The sequence below is a fragment of the Barbatula barbatula genome (assembly GCF_947034865.1).
Source record: "Barbatula barbatula genome assembly, chromosome: 19".
Lineage (NCBI taxonomy): Eukaryota > Metazoa > Chordata > Actinopteri > Cypriniformes > Nemacheilidae > Barbatula > Barbatula barbatula.
In genome coordinates, this window is record NC_136782.1 from 11,545,645 (window position 1) to 11,568,802 (window position 23,158).

General features: G+C 35.6%; 4 protein-coding genes across 6 annotated transcripts; 3 read left to right on the forward strand and 1 right to left on the reverse strand.

Annotated features, from left to right (window-relative positions):
• Positions 1-4,259: 4,259 nt before the first annotated feature.
• On the forward strand, positions 4,260-11,314 carry jam3a (junctional adhesion molecule 3a). Its single transcript, XM_079482344.1, has 9 exons — positions 4,260-4,414; positions 6,506-6,574; positions 6,666-6,779; positions 6,863-7,015; positions 7,331-7,533; positions 7,748-7,847; positions 7,980-8,109; positions 8,233-8,284; positions 8,934-11,314. The coding sequence occupies exons 1-9, from the start codon at positions 4,366-4,368 to the stop codon at positions 8,967-8,969; spliced, it is 906 nt and encodes a 301-aa protein (XP_079338470.1). The 5' UTR covers positions 4,260-4,365; the 3' UTR covers positions 8,970-11,314.
• Positions 11,315-11,393: 79 nt separating this feature from the next.
• On the forward strand, positions 11,394-16,646 carry vps26b (VPS26, retromer complex component B). The gene is made up of 6 exons (XM_079481109.1): positions 11,394-11,948; positions 12,030-12,186; positions 12,271-12,435; positions 14,990-15,165; positions 15,306-15,448; positions 15,541-16,646. Exons 1-6 carry the CDS (start codon positions 11,726-11,728, stop codon positions 15,670-15,672), a joined length of 996 nt encoding a protein of 331 aa, XP_079337235.1. The 5' UTR covers positions 11,394-11,725; the 3' UTR covers positions 15,673-16,646.
• Positions 16,640-19,328, reverse strand: thyn1 (thymocyte nuclear protein 1). The gene is made up of 7 exons (XM_079481110.1): positions 18,800-19,328; positions 18,543-18,730; positions 18,387-18,455; positions 17,521-17,613; positions 17,349-17,444; positions 17,054-17,204; positions 16,640-16,833 (listed from the first exon to the last, which is right to left on the reverse strand). Exons 1-7 carry the CDS (start codon positions 18,849-18,851, stop codon positions 16,787-16,789), a joined length of 696 nt encoding a protein of 231 aa, XP_079337236.1. The 5' UTR covers positions 18,852-19,328; the 3' UTR covers positions 16,640-16,786.
• acad8 (acyl-CoA dehydrogenase family, member 8) lies at positions 18,989-23,129 on the forward strand. 3 transcript variants are annotated; one of them, XM_079481107.1, is made up of 11 exons: positions 18,989-19,062; positions 19,799-19,899; positions 19,996-20,165; positions 20,375-20,484; positions 20,817-20,893; positions 20,976-21,113; positions 21,288-21,423; positions 21,509-21,606; positions 21,794-21,946; positions 22,110-22,212; positions 22,298-22,904. In XM_079481107.1, the coding sequence occupies exons 1-11, from the start codon at positions 19,011-19,013 to the stop codon at positions 22,351-22,353; spliced, it is 1,194 nt and encodes a 397-aa protein (XP_079337233.1). In that variant the 5' UTR covers positions 18,989-19,010; the 3' UTR covers positions 22,354-22,904. The 3 variants fall into 3 exon arrangements, with proteins under 3 accessions (XP_079337233.1, XP_079337232.1, XP_079337234.1); XM_079481106.1 differs by having other exon boundaries at positions 19,062-19,400; positions 22,298-23,129; XM_079481108.1 differs by lacking the exon at positions 18,989-19,062 and adding an exon at positions 19,264-19,400 and having other exon boundaries at positions 19,662-19,899.
• The last annotated feature ends 29 nt before the right edge of the window (positions 23,130-23,158 follow it).

Sequence of the window (23,158 nt, forward strand, 5' to 3'; positions counted from 1 at the left end):
CATACCAGTTACTGTGTATTATAGGGGTATTATTAATAAAAAAGAAGCTTATCAGTATACTCATTTGTATACATTATTTGTTGTTGAAGTGGCCTAAAGACACCCAACAGGAATGTGGAAAAACTGAGAGAATGAAAAAACTATGATTAATTGCTGATTAATAAATATAAATTGATTTAAATAAATTTTAGTTTGTCCACTTTGCATTTTCTGGAATTTGGGAAAATATTGTCAGTAAAATTATAATTTTACCTGAACACATTGCTACACAAAGTAAATTAAACACAAATAAATTTGGAAGAGTGTCCCAATTTTTTCTTATATTTATTAATGATATTTGTTTATAGGCCTTTGTGGATTTCTGCTGGCCTCTGTTGCTCAGACTTAAACCATTTTATCCTCATTATCTGGTATTTTTACTCTAGTTTATTTGTATAGTAGAAGGCATTGACACTCTGTTTATGGATATAAGATTGCCAAGTATTACCAAGAAAAGACTTACTCCTGGCAACTGTAGTGTGTCACGGCCCTTTCAAGAGCAGAATAGTGTTTTTCCCTTTACTTCAGTTGTCCATTTAAAAGAGTTGGAGTGTGTACAGGGTGAAATATGCATGGTGTACATCCACTAATGAGAGCATTTCTGCATTCTTAGTCCATGGAAAATTTGCAATGATATGGTTGTTTTGTTCGACAAATATGCACGGTTAAAAAAGGTTTTATGTTAACTTACCTATTATGTTGCACCGCCATCCTGGCAGGCAAGGGCAGCCGGGAGTGAATATGAAATGAATGGCGATAGAGTTCACTTTAATTCAAAAGACATAGACCTGTGCATAGCTAAACTTAATAGATTAAACAAGAGATCCCTATAATGCCCCCGGGTGCTTTTAACGTGTATCAATAAAGAAACTGATAGATTTCCTGACCTGCAGGATCCTAATATCTACAACTTTTCATCGTCCTACTCCAGAGATTCTTTAAATTTACATTAATTTTGTAATGAATCTACATTGTCTGCCGGCTTTAACCTTTGTTGTCATTGGAAGGGTAAGTCAACTGTGTAGACATTTTGTTGGTTTTGTTGGCCCTGTGGGCAATAGTTTGATGCAAACAGATCTCAACACCCATTGACTCCCATAGGAAAAATTACTTTTTCATTTTTTTTGTTCTGTTGAACACAAAAGCAGACATTTTGAAAAATGTAGGACAGCAAACATTCTGGGACACTTTTGACTATCTTTGTTTTTTTCCTTCCATGGTAGTAAATGGGTGTTGAAATCTGTTTGGTTATAAGCATTCTTCCTAATATCTTTCTCTGTGTCATCAGAACAACGAAACGTATACACATTTGTAAAAATTCGAAGGTGAGTAAATGATGAAAGAATTTTCATGTTTGGGTGAACTATCCCTTTAAGCGCCATCAGTGTTCCAATGTTATGAAAAATGCTTATGAACTTAATGTGCCACACTAACTCCATTTTAAGTGTTTTAAGTGTTATTACAGGTTTAACTCTGTCTAATGGTATTTAATTGCTGATCGAGTGTATTGTACTAGTGATGTCAGAGATTGATCTCAATTGAAAACTGCTGTGTATCCACTACAGTCAAAGAGAGTGCCATAAGTTGAGCCCTGGCAAAAAATTCACTGTTACCAAGCAACCAAACACACCACGAGACGCAAAAAAACGTGCTGTCAGGAAGGTGTGTGAACTGTCTAGTGTAATCATGCAGTGATGGATTGGGGCCTAATGGAATGACAAATTAAGGCAGGCTTATCAAAATCAATCTTTAGATGTATGAACTTGTTTTTTGCATGTTTGACTTGATACGTATTAACAAGGCACAAAAACTGTCTAAATGATAGTGAGGTATTTATAAATATAATTCTGTCCACTACCAAATCCGCGGATTGAAATAAATTACCAAATACCCATGACAAAATCTGTAATCCACTTAATTCTGTAATGATGTGTGTCTCATAATTCAAAGGCAGGGCTCTGAAAGCAGATGCTATTCCTATTACTTGTAACTATTATTCGTTTTGGAAAACAACCTTCTCCATGGCAAACCGCTGACAGCCGATGACGCGTTTGCCATCGATGCGAGGTGCAACACAGTTTAACACTAATGCAGGCTTCTGAAACACATTCCTCTGGCCTTGTTTCCATCTTACCGGAGCACCTGAGATGGTTGCCATGGTTTCCTGGTCACATATGTTCTTGTGATGCAGATCAAGTAGCTGTTGAAATCATCTTCAAATTCATGTGCACCATTCCATGGGCATTCTGAATTGATAAACACACTTGTAAATATTCATTCAAGCCATTGGGCCTAAAGTATAAAGCCAGGCACGCATCATCCAAGAAGCTCTAAAGATATTCTTCTCTGAGCGCCAAACCCGTAAGAGTTTCAACACTTTAAACAGCCAGAACAGTCAGTGATAGACGATGGACAGTTTGGTCACCATGTGTACAAACACAGTGTAACAATGGCAGAAGGGGTGTGATTGCGGCCTGTCTCTTCAGCAAGAGGGTTTTGCTAAGTGCAAAAAAGATTTGTAGAAAAACATACTTATTCGATTAAATTGAGCATGGAAAAAGGCGAGATAAAGCAAAGACACAGTTTTCTGTGCTGCACTATGAAAACTGAAATGATTTGTTGTCTTATTCATCATCAACATAAAAACTAAGAAACAGTGTGAATGCAGCCCCAGGAATGAGACACGACAGAGTGAATAATGGATTCAGTTATAACATGCCGTAAATCATTTAAAGCAGGGCAGAAAAAACTGAAGCAGATCATTAGCTTTTCAGGTAAATAATACATCTGAGATGCACTATAAATACAAACACACAATTAACTCTACAGAGGGTGGATCTTTAAAAGCTATTATCCAACCGTGTTACATCCAGACCACCAATGGCGATTAGACCCTTTGACCTCATTCTGATTGACCTTTTTATCATTGTTTTTATTACATTAAGTGTTCTATTGCAGTGGATAAATGTATAACTGTCAATTCCTCATTCATAATTTAGATATTTATACTTTTGGCGACGAAAATTAATAAATAATATAGTCTTTTTACCTTAAATATGTATCATATTTGTTTAAAAAACTATTCATTGATGCATCATAAAGGTAGTTCAACTATTGGAGGATCATAAATGTGTTTCTATTCAAAGCACCCTGTACAAATAATCATGAAAAAACAACGCCCTCATGTCAGTGAGCATCTACAACACAAGAGGTATTACTAGATTTAATTCAAGATGTGCCATGGGGACTGGAAGGCTAGTTTGTTTTACTAGAAATCCAATGAACATCTTAAACAATTATTTACAAAAATCTGTGTTACTTAAATCATCACACTCTTCTCATACAATTGTATGTATTCCTAAAGTAAAGCATCTGCATTTTATAAAAAATAATCGGTCCGATCTTCACTATTCTTGCTTGAGAACGGATGTCATAAAGAAAAAAACGTGACCCTCACTAGTTACTAGACAAAGCATAAACAGAAAAAAATAAATGCAAGAAATAAACATATACTGTAATATGAAATTATATATATTATATTTGTTCATTCTATTTATAATATTTATTTATTTATATATTTAATTTAATTATATTTGTTATAATTTATTTATTTACTATATTTATAATATAATCCATGTTTTTCTATCAGTGTCAAGGGTTATTTTCATCATAACCTGTAATGGATTAGATTATTGCAATTTTCCAATTAATTAAATGAATTCTTTCAGATGTTTTTAGCTATGTTTGTGTTACATTTAGTCACTACATCATTTCTGTATATTTTTCATGATAGATGAATGTCATCCTTGGCATGTTAAACGATACAATTTCTCAGTAAATGCACATTGAGCCCATGCTCCTACTGCGTGTCTTTTACAACACTGCCACCTTGTGTTCAAATGTAAAAATGACTCCAGAGACATTTTATTTGCTGGCCAAACTGATCATTGTCTTCTTAACACATGCTTTGTGGTCATCGATTACCAGTATATCCCCTTTTAAATGATAGGTAAAAATGTCATGCTGGTATTTATCAGTATCATAAACATAATCACCATGTTAAAATTGTCTATTACATAACCCACTATAAATTGAATCCCTCAAGTACGTTTAATGCTATTTTACGATAAAGTTTCAATCCATTCATGTTTAATTTTAATGTTTAACATCAACCGGAAGTTCACGTGTGCTGTCTAAGCCCCACCTCTGTCTTCCGCTCAGATGTCCTTGTAGCTATGGAAACTCATCAGCGGCAGCATCCAGCAGATTGTCCACACCATCGACTGGACAGCTAAGCAAAAACTGCATGTAAATCATACGCGCAAAATGGCGATCGGGCGTCAGTCTCTTCCCCTGGTGCTCCTTTTCCTGCTGTGTGAGTAAGATTTCTTATTCGTTGCAAATGGGTGAGTAATTCGTGTTGAATTAACGGGCGCGTTTCCGTGTGTTGGCATTTGTAGCTGACCCCTACCGCTGCTTTACTATCGCTAGCCTGTGTTCCATTTAACGCAAGACTGCATTCACTGTAAACACAGTATTCACGTCGCTGTTTGATTCATGCATTTTAATGAATATTGTGCTAAATGCACAGGAGACAACGACTATTGAGTTGCACGCCTTGATAGCTTTTCCATCGGAGCATTGAAGAGTTTATTTCCAAAAAGAGATAACTTCGTTTCTAAAAACCATGTTTTATATTATGTTATCACGTTTTTGTTGTACTTTATTATGTTAGTTAGCTGTGTTTCTTTTTAGTTGTTATGGCAGTTTGATTGATATTATTTGGAATGCACAATAAAAAACATGATGAAAATGTAATAAATGAGTTATGTATTTTTGGAAATAATATCTGAGGTCATTATAGGTTCAAAAAGGGTTATTTTGATGCATATCCAATATTCTTTAGGACAATTTGTTAATTTTCTTAAGGGGTCTAAGCTCTGTTTTGCATTCCTCAGGATGCTTTTTATGGTTAGTTTACTCTGGTTGTATAATATGCAGCTCTGTGTATTTATAGCTCATTACTTTTGATCACACATGCAATGTTTTACAGTGAAACTACTAAAGTTTTGTTGAAATTGTATATAGTTCCATTCATTCATCCATCCATTTTTTTGTTTGGTGTGTGAAGAGGTAGCTCTATTCATCTGTTGCCTCACATGCTCTTTGAGTGCTCAAAGAAGTGGTTGTCGGCCAGAGTGCTTTGAATACCAAAGTGTTTAAATGGCATTACCTTTAGCCTTCACTGAAGCCTTCACTTTGCTGAGTAATTGTTATTTTGTAAATAAGAAAAAGTTGAAAGGAAGAGAAAGATTTTGTAAACAAACAGGCATATTTTAAGGAATGTTTAATGTCAAGGATAATCTCTTTGCGCTGCCCCTCTCTGCACCCCACAACTTTTTTATTTCTTTTTAGGTCTATTTTTAAATCAGAGCTCCTCAAAGTTCTTAAACAAAACATAATATTATGTTTATGTTCGAAGTGTTTTTTCGTTTGATTTCAGTTAGAACATTTCTAACGTGATTGTTGCTGGATAATGTAGCTTGTCTAATGGGAAAATGTCAACAGCAGATGTAAAAATAGATCATGATGCATGCGATGGGAAAGTCACCGGAAACCTAAGAGCCATCAGATACAGCTGCGACAATATGACTCTGCTCTATTCTCCCATTTGAAAAGCTTAACCGTTTTTAAGAAATAGGCCTACACAACTATTGCCGTGAGGGTGATGGTAAAACGCCACAGATGTATGCTTGTGTTCACTTACTCTGTCTTCCCTTGTTGTTTATAAATCCATACGGTAAAATATTAATCTGACGCTAAAACCAGATTATCACATATGGATTGCTGTAAATACACTCTGTAGATTTCATGAGAAAATACGACAGTAGAAAATTCATCTGAAAAGAGTAAATGCCTAAAACCCAAATTGTTTTCTCATACGACTGGAGTCTAGGGACAGCTCAGCTTTGCCAAAGAGTTTGTTTTACATTTGTCACACTGTCTGGCCTTCTAGTATAGACAGACTGAAACCATAAACACAGGGGCTTTATGGATTTTCAACCGTGATTTGCTCAGTTCAGGGACAGGGTACAGTTAAACCAAGATAGTAACTGTGTATAGTATAATGTTTCATTACAGTTTACACGCTATAATACATTTAGTGAAGGGACAAGTTAAAACTCAAATTAAATCTTCTTTAAGTGCGTACTTATAGTGTTTGTAACAGCTTCATATTTTAGAAACGAAAACTATACTTTTCATGACGAAAGTATAGATCTTAATAAAACCTGTCCAGATTGCTATTGCATCCTGACCAAACAGTTCAACCAATGCTGCCATGATGTGTATGTAAATTATAATGTATCATTTCACATTATGCTATTAAAAATGGGGAGGAAATGTGGAATTGTTTTTGTTTCAATATAAAATTTCATAATTAAGATTTCTCTGTTCTCTTTTGCAGGCCAAAGTACCACATTTGCTGTAATTCTCAGAACAACTAACAAATCTGTGTGGACAAATGAATTTGACTGTAAGTTGAAGCTCTATCAATTATATTTAATGCCGTTTTGTTTCTTTTGTTTCATGGATTTTGATGGAACATTTAATGTATCTTTTTAAAGCAATTGAGTTGACCTGCTTGATAGAGTCCATATCTACGAACAATCCCAGAATTGAATGGAAGAAAATAAAAAACGGCGTGCCCAGCTATGTGTATTTCCAAAATAAAATTTCAGGTAACACATATTAAATATTCTTGACAGTATTTAACCATACTGAATGCTAGGTTATACTCATGTAAACTGTTTAATCTTCTCAGGTGATTTGGAACACAGGGCGATGCTGAGAGAGCCGGCAAATCTTCTGATTCTGAATGCTAGCAGATCGGATTCAGCACAGTATCGCTGTGAGGTCGCTGCCATCGATGACCAGAAGCCCTTTGATGAAATACTGATCAGTCTTGCTGTAAGAGGTAACGTTGGAATATAATATCTGAATATTGGTTTATAAATACTGTTTTCCATTAAGTTCTTATGCAAGCACTGAATGAACTCTATATTGGGGTTAGAGTTTCAGTAGCCAGAAAATAATCTGATGATCTCCGAATGAACAAAACGTATAATGTTATAATAAGTCTTATAATCATGGCGTCTTATTTGGAGCTTAAAGCAGAGAATGAATTCAATGCCACAGAACGTTACCTTACTTAAACCATTATATCTTCTCCTTTTTTGTTATAGACCTTTTTGTGTAAATGTCTTATGGACATGTTGTTTATGTGTTGCAGTGAAGCCAGTGGTGCCCAAGTGCAGTGTGCCAAATGCGGTTACAGTGGGTTACACCACAGAACTTCAATGCATTGAGAAAGAGGGCTTTCCTCAACCGCAGTACCAGTGGTACCGTAACAATGAGGAGCTGCCAGAGGACCCAAAAACCAGCGTCAAGTTTTACAATTCTACATATGTCATGAACACTGAAACTGGGTCCCTGGTAAGTGAGACATTGATTTTTTTTACGGTAACTTACAAACCTTTAAATATGTAGCTGCTGTACATAGGTTGACTAAATTGATTTGTTTTAGTTATGCGTCTTTGGTTTATATCATTGGGGATGTGAACATTTTAGAATTATTTTATTTTCGTTGTGTTACTGACTTTCACAGTTCTGTTGATGCAGTAAATTTGTGTTTGTATTTGGTCAAAAGAAATTCCGGTCAGTGAAGAAAGAAGATGCAGGTGAATATCATTGCCAGGCCAAGAATGAGGCAGGAACATCCAAGTGCAGTCCACAGCCCATGGGAGTCTGTAAGTAGTCAGTGCATGAAGGAATAATTCCCTGAAAAAAAAAATCTTCGCACTATACCTCTCCTCTTGCCATTAAAAACATGCGTATAGTGCTATATTTGTGTTGAGATTTTTATTTTCTGCTCTTTTTAGATGATCCGGATATTGTTGGGATATTTCTGAAGGTGCTAGGCGGAGTGGCAGCATTTATTTTTGTCATTGTGGGACTTTGTCAAATTAAGAAAAATGGCTGCTGTTCCTGTAAGGACCACAGGGAAAACAAGTGAGTCAAAAATACAGCAGTTGTGGTTTTCTCATACCATCTAATGTGGTGTGACATGTCCTGTCAAGTAATTTTATTGAGACTTTGTTGGGTAAGGATACACTGCTCTCTGTTTTATTGTAGTTACAAAGTACCCGAACATGAAAATAAGATGGGCTACACCAGTCCAGATGAGGTAAGATGTTAAAAAGATGTTTCTGTACTTTAGTTTTGATACAGTATGTAAGGGATGATGTGCAGGCAGCCGGTTGTTATCCGCTTATTAAAAAAACCTGGGCATGAAATGTGAATTTGAAATATTTTATTAGCTCATTTTAACCGATTGCAGACCTTCAGGGATGAAAATCTGTTTACTTTCAGTTTTAAGGTAAGAAATTATGTAAAAAATGTCACGAACAGGCAAATTGGTTAATATAATGTCATATATTTGATTAAAACGGGTTACCGTGTGTTATTAGTTTTGAGCAGTTGTATCTAGGAATAACGAACTTGCACATGCCGTGACTGGCCAATCAGAATCAAGCATTCCAAGGAGTCGTGTCATAAATTGTTGTAGTCGACATTTTATTGTGTGCATTGTCTTACAAGGTCGGAGGTAATATTAGCCTAAGTTTTTCATTTATGTACAGTACAGTGTCTTATCAGGTTACATTTCAGTTTCTCTCACTGCAGATATTTTTCTTTTAATAATGCTGACAAAGTTCAGAGTAGTATTAGTGGAATCCTCAACATAATCTCTCACTAAAACCTCTTTTTGAAGAGATTTATGTTTCATAGATTTTAAAATCATATTTTATTTGATTGCTGTCTCTGTTTTTCTCCAGGGACATTTCCGACACAAGTCATCCTTTGTCATATAAAATCACAGATGAGAAGAAGGGTGCATCGGCTATATAGGAAAGCTCCTGTGAGACTTGTGAGCTGTCCAATTTTGCATTGTTATACGAAGGTGCATAAACTTGCCAAAACGGAAAACCACTGTGTTACACAGGGGCTATTACTTCCCTTATTTTGATCTAAAACAGATGGGACTCAAACACAAACATACTCAAAACTGTTTATATCTGAGACCTGAATGCTCATGAGATGAACAAAACTCAGATTTGTAGATATTACATACATGCATCTTGTCGAGTGGAATGAAATCTCACAGCTGTTACAGGACAGTTTCAACAGTTGTGACTATATGAATACTAACAAAACATTCGGAGTCTGACCAAATTCCTGAATGTCAGACTGTCGGTTAATACCATTTACATTTATGCATTTGGCAGACGCTTTTATCTAAATCGACTTACATTGCATTGTATTATACATTTGTTTCTGACTATGTGCAATCCCCTGGGATCAAACCCATGACATTGGTGTTGCTAGCACCATGCTCTAACCACTGAGCCACAGGAAAGCTACCATTTCAATCACAGACCTAAATCACATCCAGGTGCTGCTGTATTTTTGGCCCAAAAGTATTTAACTTATATCAAGTGCAGGTAATTATTCAGTGTGGTGTCAAGTTAAATATGAATATATATTTTTCACTGGATTGACCTTGACTATGATAATCCTGTCCAAGCCAGTGTAAACGTGTATGCCATGCCAAGACTGTTTTAACAGTTTTAACACTTTTGACAAGAGGATTTTTTGTGTAGCAGTTTTTTGGGGCAACATTTTATTATTGGGGCACAATTGTACTAGTGCCTAAACTAATACATGCTTCGAAATACTGGTTAATGGGCACCTAAGAACTGCTGTAAGTGTCTTTTTTTAACCATAAAACATCAGTTTAAAAGGTTTTATCAATGCTGATGTCAAGACAGCTGTGAAATCTTGGCAAGATCTTGTTTAAAAGTTTGCTAAAATGTTTGAACATCTTATAGGCCTTAAAGTTCCAGTTCAACTTCCTGTGGAGTGTGGCCAAATGGGAGTCAGTTCCACCCAACCCTGATTTATTATTTCAGGCACTAGTACATAATTTATTTCCCTGTAGTAATTTCTTTAACTTCCGTGTCATTAACTATCAATCCGTAGCATTTTAGTTTGAGATTTAATCAAACATCTCTGTACTGTAGTCAAAGTCAGTAGACTTTGTTGTGCAAGATGATTAATTTAGTTTCATTTTTGAAATAATCCTCTGGATACAGATTATGCACTTGTGGTTTTTTAGAGTGCCATTTCTGTGTTTAAGTGACCTTTAATGCTTTATAATTGTTTTATACGTTTTGGACATATTGTCCAGATATTTTGACTAAGTGTCATTGTTTTAATCTGTTTATAAAATGGTATATGCATACAGTATATAGTAGTTCACTCAAGAGTTGTAGCTGAATAGACTGTGGGTCGTGTCAAAATAATAAAAATGATAATGTGGACCGATTAACATTGTCTTTCATTTAGTTTTTCCTGTTGTGTGTAACAGGTATACTGTATGTGTCTGTCTGGGTTACAAGCAAGTTTGGTAATAAGATCAAAACCAAATTTGATATTTTGTTTACATTTTGACAATATAAATTAGTCTTCCTATTGGCATGTCCCTCTAATATAAAAAGTTTGACAGACTGTTTATGGTAACAATATATCACAAAGAGAGCCTGTGTTCTGTCACTTTCATTTACTTCATGTTAAATCAAATTTTCATTTAATTATTGTCAAATCTAATGTATGCTCGTGGAAATTTACAATGTATTGGGGCCACATATATTACATTGATATCTAAACATCTTACCGTATTATTCTTGTTTAATGGTAGATTTCTATTTAAAGCACAGTATTACTTTGAACCCTTTGTGTTATCAATGGGCAGACAGAATAGATGTGTTTCACCTACTCAGTATTTGCATTAAAGATCGGCCATGTTTAACCAGACTGTATGGTGTAACTGAGCTCTGTTTGAATGTTGAAAAATGTTTCAAATTCAATTATTATTATTCCAAAGTTTGTCACGTCATGCTAAGCCATTTTCCAGTTATTTTTGTATGTAGTGTAATGTGTGACGTGAAATGAAAATACTTTATTATGGATAAAATGACATCTGAATAGCATCACAACATATACTGTATGTACTATTGTACCATGATGAAATAACCCGCTATATAATGTTTCGATTATAATATATCTCAGGTACAGTTAAAAGGATGTATACGGTTGTGGTCATGTAATCAGTATAATTTTATTATTTTTTCTCTAACAATAAAGACGTTCTTAAATTAATCAACGAAGCACATTACTGTTTCTCAATCTCACCATTGCAGAGCGTGACATTTATTATGAAACTCACCGAGACTTTTATTTTGGAGTTCACGTACAAGACGATCCCGGAAGTGCTGGGAAAGGGGAATTATTTCATGGGCAAATATCCTTCCTGACTGCTGTCCTGCTGAAAATTGAGCCACTTTTATTAAGCAAGAGAGAATTATGCGGCTGGTTTCAAGGTTCACGTATAACTAATTTTATTTGATCACGAATATTAAACGCTCAGACTGTTAATGTATTTCTTGTTGAAGAGCACTTGGTCAAAAGATAGCAAATAGACATCCGTACAGACACCTGTAGCACAGGAACGCAGCAGCTGTCAATCATATGATCACACAGCAGTGACAGCAGACACAGTCAAGCAGACATGAGTTTCTTCGGCTTCGGACAGAGCGCCGAGATCGACATAGTTTTAAACGACGCCGAGACGAGAAAGAAAGCTGAGCACAAAACCGAAGATGGCAAGAAGGACAAATATTTCCTTTTTCATGATGGTGAAACTGTAAGTGGGAAAGTGAACGTCACTCTCAAGACTCCTGGAAAGAGACTTGAACATTACGGGATTAAAATCGAGTTTGTCGGACAGATTGGTGAGTTGGTCCATATGTGCACGGGCAATTCTATTTGGTCACGTGATGCGTATTGAGACGTAATATTATTGTGCTTTTCAGAGCTGTATTATGATAGAGGGAACCACCATGAGTTCGTGTCGTTAGTGAAAGACCTCGCGAGACCCGGTGAGCTTTCACAGTCTCAGAGCTTTGACTTTGAGTTCACCCATGTGGAAAAGCCCTATGAATCTTTCACTGGCCAGAATGTGAAACTAAGGTGATTCTGCACATTCATTCTTTGCTCGTGGCATTAAAACAACATCTACAATGTCGACATGTTGCATGTGATTGTTGTCTTTAGATACTTCCTCAGGGCGACAGTCAGCAGAAGACTGAATGATATCATTAAAGAGATGGAAATTGTCGTGCAAACCCTGTGCACATACCCAGAGCTCAACTCCTCCATCAAAATGGAAGTTGGAATTGAGGATTGTCTCCATATTGAGTTTGAATACAACAAATCCAAGTAAGCCTCAAAGTTTACCGGAAATACTCAAAGAAATTTAAATCTTTTTTTTTATTGTTTGTGAGTTTCATTATTTTAGCATTTTGCAAATTAGATCATTCTCTCCCCAAATACTCATTACATTTTTTAATTTTTTTTGCAAATGGTGGTATTAATAACAAATGCAGAGAACATGTTGTCAATTGTCATGACTAGTTTCACAATTAAAAACATTGTAATGGTCACAATATGTAAATATATTAAATTTTTTGTAAATATATTTTTGACCCAAACGGTATTTGACTATGGAAGGTAAATCCTGCCAAATTGAAATGAATTAATTTCACAATCAAAATCAGCTGAACAATTTTATGATACATAACCGCGTGCAAAATATGTGCCAACATTTAATTATTTTATTTACATTTTTACACTGACAATGCATTGTCCCTGTCAAATTGAAAAGAAAATGCTATCAGTGAATTGACATTTAAATTTCACTGAAATCTCGAGGCAAGACGAAGGCAAATGTCAAATAGAAATTGCAAAAACATTTTTACAAGGTTTTTATTAGGGATGCACGATCATTTATCAGCCATATCGGTATTTATCATATATTTTTTATGTTATCGGTATACGCCGATAATAAACTTTAGCCCAATTATATTATAGTATATAAATAGAAAATAATTTCCTTTAGTTAAACTTCTTCAGCTGCACGTTGCTCACAGTTAAAGTACAGTATCTTTCTGTCGTGATCATTCACCTACTGCTATTAGCAAAACATTTTTGATGTAGGTACTTTGAGGTAGGTAGATAAAGTATTTATAAATGTGTAATTCATAGGGAACAAAAGCATATTGTTTGAATCAAACTGTCGTCTGAATGCTGTCTGGTTTGAGACCTGTTAGACATGTGACAATCAAAAAAAAATTCTGGGTTGCTCTATAATTTTTTTATTAAATAAAAAATATTCCAGAAAAATTTGAAGGTTAACTAGTGAAAAGTAGGCTTGGTACATGATTTTCTGCAGTCAATGTTACAAGCAGTTGTGCACTTTTTGCCTTTTGTTGCAGTCTTAGGGAATTTTATATTAATATTTAGATACAGTATATCGACAATATATCGGTTATTGGCTTCCAATGTTAAATCATTAATCGGTTATCGTTATCGGCCCAAAATGTGTTTCTCTTATTTCATTTTTGTTTTAATTTTTAAACTCATGCAAAAAACATGTTAATCAGTGGGTGTGGATGAGCATCTGTACTGGTTACGCCCACAAAAATATTTTTATTAAAGAGAATTTTGTATTATTATTTTTTTTTTTAATTGCAATGTAGTTATTTGACAATGTGCAACATTAGAGAAATAATAAAAGGGCAGTTGTTCATTTTTAATTTACCTCAACTCATTCTGTTAAATAATCGTGAATAAAATAGCATTGTGAGATCAGAATCGCATCGCATTGTGAGCTGAGTGAATCGTTACATCCCTACTCTTCAGACGTCTAGAGATGCAGAACACCACACAGAAACTTGTCGGAATTGCACCAGGCACATCACTCGTCATCATTACAATGAGCTTAGACCAAGCGCTTAACAATGTCTACACACGTTCAAGCCGCGCAGCTTAAAACAGAGCTCTGAATACACCATATTACAAGAAACAAGCTTGTATAGTCTTTTATGTATTTATGACTGAAGATCCGAACGGCTTGTTCAGATCAAAGAGATCCCATGTTTGATGAAAAAATATAAACGCAGCCTATGATATCATAAGCGGATTGGTCTGCGCACCGCGCATGTGAAGTTAAACACACCTAATAAACTTCATACTGAACATTACGATGGATTATATGTTGCTGACAAAGATCGCTTTGTCTATGTTTTCATAAAAACAGTCACAATGTAATGATGAAAGCATGCTCAAGCACGGATGGTAATGTACACCACACTGCAACTTTTCGGTATTGAACCAGGCACAGTCAGTCGTAATCATTACAAAGAGCTTAAACCAAGTACCCGACAAGGTCTACACATCTAGGTTTACAAAACGAATATGACATTTTTGTGGGCGTTACCAGTAATGCAGACGCTCATCCACACCCAATGATTAATATGTAATTTGAATGACTTTGAAAATGAAAAGAGAGGAGAAAATGAAAGAAAAGAGATAAGAAAAGAAATATCAAACTTTACTTTTCATTGGAATTGTGTCAGTATTATTGCGTGAGGATTAATAAAAATGTTTTTGCTATTTCATTTCATCACCAATTGCATTTTCATTTTTAATTTGAAAATAATTTTTTCTCATTTTGACACTTTGAACACAGATATGTATAATGAAATTGTTAATTTGTGAATTTCATTTTCATCGTTTGATTTATTTATTTAAGTTTGGCAGGATTTACCTTCCATAATTGACATCTGTTGTGATTTAGTAATTTATTCAAACTTTAAGACTGATAATATAGTAGATACTTAAACTGAGTATATTATAGTTTATTTACTCTTATATTAGTAAAAATACATTTTCCTAACGTTGCTCTGAAATATTCCAAATGTGCCCTGTTTAGATACCACCTGAGGGATGTTATAGTAGGGAAGATTTACTTCCTTCTGGTGAGAATAAAGATTAAGCACATGGAAATTGATATAATAAAAAGGGAAACGACTGGCACAGGACCCAGCGTGTACCATGAAAACGATACCATCGCTAAATACGAGATCATGGATGGGGCACCAGTTAGAGGTAAGAATAACATCATAACAGTGATCAAATGTTATATAGTGCATATTTTTACGTTAATTTGTGGCTTCTACTCATAACTTATGGCAAATATGTTAATGTCATATATACTAAGGTTATGTTTTCGCTTATGAATAATTCAGGCGAATCAATTCCCATCCGTTTGTTTCTTGCTGGATATGAGCTGACTCCCACCATGAGGGACATCAACAAGAAGTTCTCAGTGCGTTACTACCTGAACCTGGTCCTTATAGATGAAGAAGAGAGACGATACTTCAAACAACAGGTCTGGTTTTTCATGTAACATAATATACCATATCACACATAGTTTTTAAAGTGCAGTTGAATATGCAAGTCATTTTTTATAATTCCCAACAGGAGATCACACTCTGGAGGAAAGGAGATATTGTGAGGAAAAGTATGTCCCAGCAGGCTGCCATCGCCTCCCAGAGATTTGAGGGATCACACTGTGAAAATATGTCCGCGCAGGCCAAAGAGGACAGTAACTGAAGATGTACGTTTCCAGCTCAAATTAAGTTACTGTCGATACAGTGTTTTAAAGTCTTGATGGGATAAACATGAAAGTTGTTTCAGGAGATCAAAACTAAGAATCAAAATTGTACAAGTCAGTCCGACTACTAAGATATGTATAGATTACAACATATTTTTTTATTTCTCTTTCCAATGATGCTCAGTCTCATTACAAAATAAAGACCAACAAACAATACCTAAAATATTTCCTGTGTAAAACACGCTGTTTCCATCGCAACTAAAAATCTGATTTATACTTAAGAAGTAAGAAGTTGTAAAATACATTCCTCTTCTTATGCTCTAATATTGCATTATTATTGTGCATTGAGAACTCTAGCATCTATCTTTTGTCCTGTTTAATGAGCGTGAAATGAAATCACTGAGAGATTTATTTGATTATTTGTGTGATTAAATATGTAAATTCATGTACTCTTAATGGAGCTCTACACAGTATTATTCTGTAACTTAAGATATTCAGATTGAAAGCTTTCATAGATACTATAGTCTTTTACTATTAAAGGGAACAACATGTAAAACTACTAACCCATGCAGGGCACTGACTGTCATCTTTTTCATGAATATTTTATTATTAATTGACACTTTTGATTTGTTGTCTTGAAAATAAGTGAAAGTGGCATTAAATGCTGTGATTGGACAGACTGCCATTGATCCCTTTTGTGAGTGGACGTCACTCATTACTTTTTATGTGATTTGCCATTTTTTTTACATGTGTATGTCATTGTTTAATAGCTGATTAGCAATCTTGCAACCATGAAAACTTCTACTAAAAGGCTCTTTTCATAAGCCATGATGTAATAAAATTTACTAACGTCTGCATTTAAGAGGATTTCTTATTTTATACAAACCTTATGAGTTTTATGATGTAACTTGATATAGAGAATGAAATGTATACATCTAGTTCTCTTGTCTGAAGGAGACAAAAATATATAGACAAAATATTTCAAATTTATTTAGACAGTTTTTTTTTGTGCTTTGGAGGTTACAATAATCAATGCAATGGAAAATAAACCGCTGCCTAAAATTATTAAAGAAGAAAGAAATGTAACAGGACTGGAGACTTCATGGGTGATATTCATACAGAATCTGCATTCTCTAAACTTAAGACAAAGTCAAATTCCTCTGTGAATAAAAAGAAAACAGAAATGTTACATACGCATTAGATATTAAAGTTTTATTGAAGTTATTTTCCATAAATATTAAACTGAATAAATACTAAAGCCATATGTTAGCTAGAAAATTTGGATACAAGTAATGATTGCACTGCACTACATGCAATGAATCACAAACTTAACATGTTAACTTCTGTAAAACAACAATGGTGGCGTTATATACGACTAACCTTCAGTGAGAGGCTGAACTGACAGTCTAGCTTTGGTGAAGAGGGCTAAATCTTTTAGAGGACCACCCTTAACTTTGTGCTGCAAGTGATATTTCTTCAGCTCAGAGAGAGGAATGAAACGCTTGGTCATCCTTTCAAACTGAACATCCACCTATAAAGACAGATTCAATTTGATCATTTCAGTCATTAGTTTGTATTACAAAAATAGAAATAATTGTACAAACCCACTGCCAGATATTGATTTATGAATTAAATTGTGAAAAATTATCTTTACATAGTGTGTGTAAAGACATACCATACTCCATTTAGGGTTATCTGGTTTGCTGGATGGATCATAATGTGGATCTTTTTTATCAAATTGGGTATGGTCCACATAATCCTCCTTTACAATCTAATATGAAAAATAATCTTGTTATTGTTGGTAAATTTTTGTCTGGAAACATGGTTTGAACCTAATACCTGCTCACCTTCATGAGACCAGCGATGCCCGGCTCTTTACAGTTACTGTGGTAAAAGAAAGCCTTCTGGCCCACCTTCATATCTCTCATGAAGTTACGTGCCTGAGGGAAATGTGTAAATAGTAGCAACCCAAATCTATTTATAATCTAGCTGAATAAAATTGTGTTGCCTATATCAACACACAAGTGTGAGACACAGCCGTACATTTTAAGCTACATGTATTTTTTCTATGTAAAATAAGCTTATTAAACACTTTTCAGTTATCATCTATTATGGGATCTTATTGGCTTCTTTACTTCATTATACGGTTCAAGACATGCATGTTAAAAACATTTTCTATGTTGGCACAATTCAATTTTTGTCCACTGGAGAAATTTCATGCATAAGCATACACCTTAAAGGGATCATAAATGAAAATTTGTCATCATTTACTCACCTTCCAGTTGTTCCAAATCTGTATAAATGTCATTGTTCTGATGAACCTCCTTCTAACCAGACAGATCTTTACCCCCATTGACTAAAAAATACAATGGCAATCAAAAGTGCACCAGAACTGTTTCCTACGTTCTTCAAAATGTCTTCCTTTGTGTTCAACAGAACAAAACAACCGATAAAGTCATTTTTCCACTATGGGAGTCAATGGGGGGCAAGATGTGTTTAGTTATAAGCATTCTTCCAAATATATTCCTCTGTGTTCATCAGAACAAAGACATTTACAAAGATTTGAAAAAACTCGAGGGTGAGTAAATGATGACAGAATTTTCCTTTTCATCAGTATCCCTTTAAGACAACGAGAAACCTTTTAGTTAACGGGATATTAAGCATTTGAAGTGTTCTGCACGTCCTTCATGCAAACCTTACAGAGAAACGTTACCTGATAATTTCTCACTCCATCCCAGCATCCTGTTTGATTGGGCAGGGCTTTCAGATCCTCAACTCCAAACTGCAATGGGATTTGACATTATGTCGTTTTATGTAGGCCTACATTTTATTTTCGTATTAACACATTTTTCATTCAGTTAAAGTTTACCTTCACATCCAATCCATTTTCAATCCGACTCTCGGGTTCTGATTTCATCAACCAATAAGATGCTTTGGTGGTTTGATCACTTTTATTTTTCTTCACATCCAGCTTAACTGCTGCTGAACGTTTTCTTTTGCCAGTTCTAGAGTCATCAGACTCCTCGTTCACATTCTGTTGGGCATTCACATCTTCAGCTAAAATAAAAATCAACTATTAATGTAACATAATAACGTAAAACTGCACATCTTGACCCGGTTATTTACCTTCATGTTTGTTTGATTTTGCACTGCTTCGTGTTGTTTTCTTGGGCGGCATGTTTCTTTGCAAATGGGAGGAAATGTTCACAAGTCGTTCACTCACCGCTGCGTAGACCGATCGGCGTGTAATGTCAAAATGTCGCGAGAGCAGATTGCCAAATATGTTTCACTCTCGCGGTGATTGATGTCACGAGTTAATCGGTCTGCGCAGCGCTGCATGCAACACACCTACGTTTCTCCACAAGAGTGTCTACAACAGCGTGCATGTGGTGTGGAGGTTTAACAGGTTTTTTTTTAACCCACACGTGTTTAAAGTATGCACAAATAAGCCCAGTCTGTTTACCTATGGAAAAGTCCGCACGCATGCAAAATCTAATGGTTGTCGATAAAGCTAACTGATAGCTAAACTAAACCACAGGGGGACTGGTGGTTTGTCTGAGCTACATTACCCGTGTGACCACTGTGACGTAATTCGCAGTCGGTAGCAACATGGCGGCGTCCATGATACTTGCAAGAGTTGTCCGATTGGGATCACATAGCATCAGCAGAAGTCGCATTTTAATATTTAACGGTCTACAGAGACGAGGAATAGCAGCTTGTATTGATCGTACGTTTAAATTATTTAACGTCAGACATCATTTTACATAAAAACTGTTTCTTATGAGTCAAAGAGCAGTCGAGTACTTTTAAGGAAGCTGTTGTGAATCTGATTATTAACAAACCCAGACGTTATAATTTAACATTGAAATGTTTCATTAAATGGAAATATATTGTGATTCCGAATTGTTGACGTGTTAGCAGCTAACGTAAGTTAGTCAGTATAGCAAAGTGAAGTCCTGATCACAGTGTTTTGTTTTCTCTTTTCTAGGTTAAATGGTTCAAAAGCGTTATTTTGCCCCGTCGATGACGTATCGTTATCTCATTACAACAGATTGTGGTTATGTGAGGATGAAACATGCACACTTAATGTAACTTGTTAACAAACAATTGTGCATCCATCCACAGCCTCTATGGGACTCACGGATGAACAGAAAGAATTTCAGAAGGTGGCATTTGACTTTGCTGCCAATGAGATGGCACCACATATGGCAGAATGGGACCAGAAGGTCAAGAAAGTGACATTTGTCTGGCTATAAAACTAAATGTTTTTGAGCGTATTCTAGCACAATACATTGTGTCATTAACAACATGTACACATATAGGAAATCTTTCCTGTGGAGACCATGAGGAAAGCTGCCCAGCTGGGTTTTGGTGGGATTTATGTGAACCCTGATGTTGGTGGCTCTGGACTCTCCAGGCTTGACACCTCAATCATTTTTGAAGCTTTATCCACAGGATGTGTCAGCACTACTGCTTACATCAGCATTCACAAGTGAGTCTTTCTTGCCATCTACAGATCAGTAATAATACCCATATTCGGTCTTCACAACAACCACGTTGATTGCATCTCTTTGAATGCCTGCATTAATATTATAGTTGTTTTTTGTACATAATGAGATGACAACTCTTGCTATTGCACATTTAAACACAAGCACATCTGCTACTTTTTAATTCATTGCAATGGTTGTTTTGTTGTTGAAGCATGTGTGCATGGATGATAGACACATACGGTAACAAGGAGCAAAGGGAGAAATACTGTCCTGATCTCTGCTCCATGCAAAAGTTGGCGTCCTACTGTCTCACAGAACCTGGTAAGTTCAAGTAAAAATCAGAATTGCTTTTGTAAAGTGTTAATTTATTACAAAATGCTTAGTGTATATGAATTTACATTTGTTGCTCACTTGTAAGAGAATTGCGTAAGCAGCTTAAGGTCAATGTTAATGGTTTTGGCGACGTACATGAATGATAAAATGTATACATTTAATGTTCTGTCAGTCACTTTGAATAACGTTTTTGCCAGATGCATGAAATACATGAAATGTAATGCATTGATTCATAGCTGCTGCGTCTTTATAAAAAAAGTCATGGCAACATTGCATTGTGGTGAATAGTAAGTGATGATAATGTCATACATTGTCTTTAGGTAGCGGAAGTGATGCTGCCTCCCTCTTAACCAGTGCAAAGCTCCAGGGGGATCATTATATTCTGAATGGTTCCAAGGTACAAGATTTGTGATGGGAAAGTGACTAATGCAAGGACATCTCCAAGTGACCTTACAGCAGTTTTGAATGTTTCTGCTCAGGCCTTCATCAGTGGAGGTGGCGACACAGATGTTTACGTGGTCATGTGTAGGACAGGTGGGAAGGGACCCAAGGGCATTTCATGCCTGGTGGTTGAAAAAGGAACACTGGGACTCAGCTTTGGCAAAAAAGAAAAGAAGGTACTGAATGTTCTAAATCAGTGTGTAGTTTACGCTTTTATTATTTTGGGAAATAAAAATGTTGGAATGGGCAGATCTGCAGTGTCCGGGGTTGTCCAGCAGGTGGCAGAATTGTGTCTTTTTCACCTTGCTGTACAATGTAAACAGTCAACCTTCAAACTAAAATTGTTTTAGGTTGGTTGGAACTCGCAGCCAACCAGAGCAGTGATATTTGAGGACTGTGCTGTGCCTGTGACCAATCGGCTTGGAGCTGAGGGAGAGGGCTTCAACATTGCCATGAAAGGCCTGAATGGAGGCAGAATTAATATTGGTGAATTATTTAACAACTTAGATTTTAAAACACTTTAGAAACTTACAGACAAAGCATTTGTTAATGCAAATGTTCCTGTGGACAGCTTCTTGCTCCCTGGGAGCAGCTCACGCGGCTGTGCTGCTGGCTCGAGATTACTTGTGTGTGCGGAAACAGTTTGGAGAAACGCTTTCAAACAGCCAGGTAAAGAACAAACCATAGGGACTGTTAAGCACTGGTTCTAATAGGTTCTAAGTCTACCCTATTTAATACACATGATTCTTTATGATGTGTCAGATGTATACAACATATTCTGTCAATACCAAGGATCAGGATTAATAATCAATGAATCAATCATTTTTTTATTATTGATATATCTCTCTGTGTTTAGTACTTGCAGTTTAAACTGTCAGAGATGGCCACTAAACTGGTAGCTTCTCGGTTGATGGTGCGTCAAGCAGCATCGTCTCTTCAGGAGGGTCGACCGGACGCTGTAGCGCTCTGCTCAATGGCCAAGCTCTTTGTGACGGATGAATGTTTTTCAGTGAGTATACACATAGCTGGCTTACTGTAGTATCTGTATATTTCTGACAATTTGACAGGTCCTTCTTACATTTTTGCAGTTGGCATAGGCTTTACAAAAGCTGTACATTGTTTTAATAGTTTGTTCCATTTTCGACTAACATTCTGGCTTTAAAACCCTTCAGATATGTAACCAGGCCTTACAAATGCATGGAGGTTATGGATATCTGAAGGATTATGCAGTACAGCAGTATCTCCGAGACATACGAGTGCATCAGATATTAGAGGGTAATTATTTATCTAAAACATTTCATGAATTGATATAACACATCATTATCATTTTCATAACAAACATTTGGTTTGTGTTATATAGGTACAAATGAAGTGATGAGGATGATCATCGCGAGGAGTTTGCTTGCTGAATCATAATCATGATGCTGCTCATGAATAGGACTGACTGGTGCTGGGTTTTATCACATATAGCATGATATCATATATATCATGTGTCATTGTCTGAACTGTACATTGCAGATATAAAGGTTGTTTGCCTGTATTTGTTTATATGGGATATATTCCACCTGTGTGTTACTAAATGCTTTAGAGATTAATGATGTTATAACAACTTAGTCAGAAAACCAACCTGTTGACTGATTTTATGGGGTTAATGGAAAAAAGTATCAATGAGATCTATCTATCTAAGATTAAGGCTAAAGTGCACCAAATGAGCATTTACAGACCAGATTTATCCAGAATCTAGCATTATAATGATCCATTGTTTTTTTTTTGTTTCACCGGGAAGTATATTAGTAAGATCAATTTCAAAGCACGAAAAAATTCCAAACTCGCAGTATGGCCATACATTTGTTTGTGCCTAAACTTTATATATGATTCTGGCCTTTGTGTTACTTTTAGAATGGCTGCTGTTACTGAGACTGGCGCATTGTGAGCCATGTAAAATAAAGACACGTTTTGAAAATGTCCTTTCCGCAAAGAGTGTTTGAGTTTCACCTGCTAAGTACTTATCTTTGTTGTGTCACAGCAACATGAGTTGATAAGCCTTTCATATTAGATAAGAAGTGAAAAGCTGTCGGCTACAATGCATTAGTTTAGTCAATAGCCGATGAACCTCTGCACCAGATGTTTTTAAACCTAACATGATTCTTTATTTCATCAGTAAAACTGATATTAAATGATACAATTAAACCAAAAGTGTCTTTACATCTGTTTAAACAAA

What these genes read in the sequence shown, in the direction of transcription:
- thyn1 (XM_079481110.1), bottom strand. Translation starts at nt 18,851, where the DNA reads ATGCCGCCCAAGAAAACAACACGAAGCAGTGCAAAATCAAACAAACAT. An exon ending in AAAATCAAACAAACATGAAG is followed by an intron (nt 18,731 to 18,799) that starts GTAAATAACCGG and finishes TTTTTATTTTAG; the next exon opens with CTGAAGATGTGAATGCCCAA. An exon ending in ATAACCCTAAATGGAGTATG is followed by an intron (nt 17,205 to 17,348) that starts GTATGTCTTTAC and finishes CTGTCTTTATAG; the next exon opens with GTGGATGTTCAGTTTGAAAG.
- acad8 (XM_079481106.1), top strand. Translation starts at nt 19,283, where the DNA reads ATGGCGGCGTCCATGATACTTGCAAGAGTTGTCCGATTGGGATCACAT. An exon ending in TGGCAGAATGGGACCAGAAG is followed by an intron (nt 19,900 to 19,995) that starts GTCAAGAAAGTG and finishes GTACACATATAG; the next exon opens with GAAATCTTTCCTGTGGAGAC. An exon ending in TGGAGGCAGAATTAATATTG is followed by an intron (nt 21,424 to 21,508) that starts GTGAATTATTTA and finishes TCCTGTGGACAG; the next exon opens with CTTCTTGCTCCCTGGGAGCA.
- vps26b (XM_079481109.1), top strand. Translation starts at nt 11,726, where the DNA reads ATGAGTTTCTTCGGCTTCGGACAGAGCGCCGAGATCGACATAGTTTTA. An exon ending in GGCCAGAATGTGAAACTAAG is followed by an intron (nt 12,187 to 12,270) that starts GTGATTCTGCAC and finishes TGTTGTCTTTAG; the next exon opens with ATACTTCCTCAGGGCGACAG. An exon ending in TTTGAATACAACAAATCCAA is followed by an intron (nt 12,436 to 14,989) that starts GTAAGCCTCAAA and finishes TGCCCTGTTTAG; the next exon opens with ATACCACCTGAGGGATGTTA.
- jam3a (XM_079482344.1), top strand. Translation starts at nt 4,366, where the DNA reads ATGGCGATCGGGCGTCAGTCTCTTCCCCTGGTGCTCCTTTTCCTGCTG. An exon ending in TTTCCAAAATAAAATTTCAG is followed by an intron (nt 6,780 to 6,862) that starts GTAACACATATT and finishes TAATCTTCTCAG; the next exon opens with GTGATTTGGAACACAGGGCG. An exon ending in AAGGACCACAGGGAAAACAA is followed by an intron (nt 8,110 to 8,232) that starts GTGAGTCAAAAA and finishes GTTTTATTGTAG; the next exon opens with TTACAAAGTACCCGAACATG.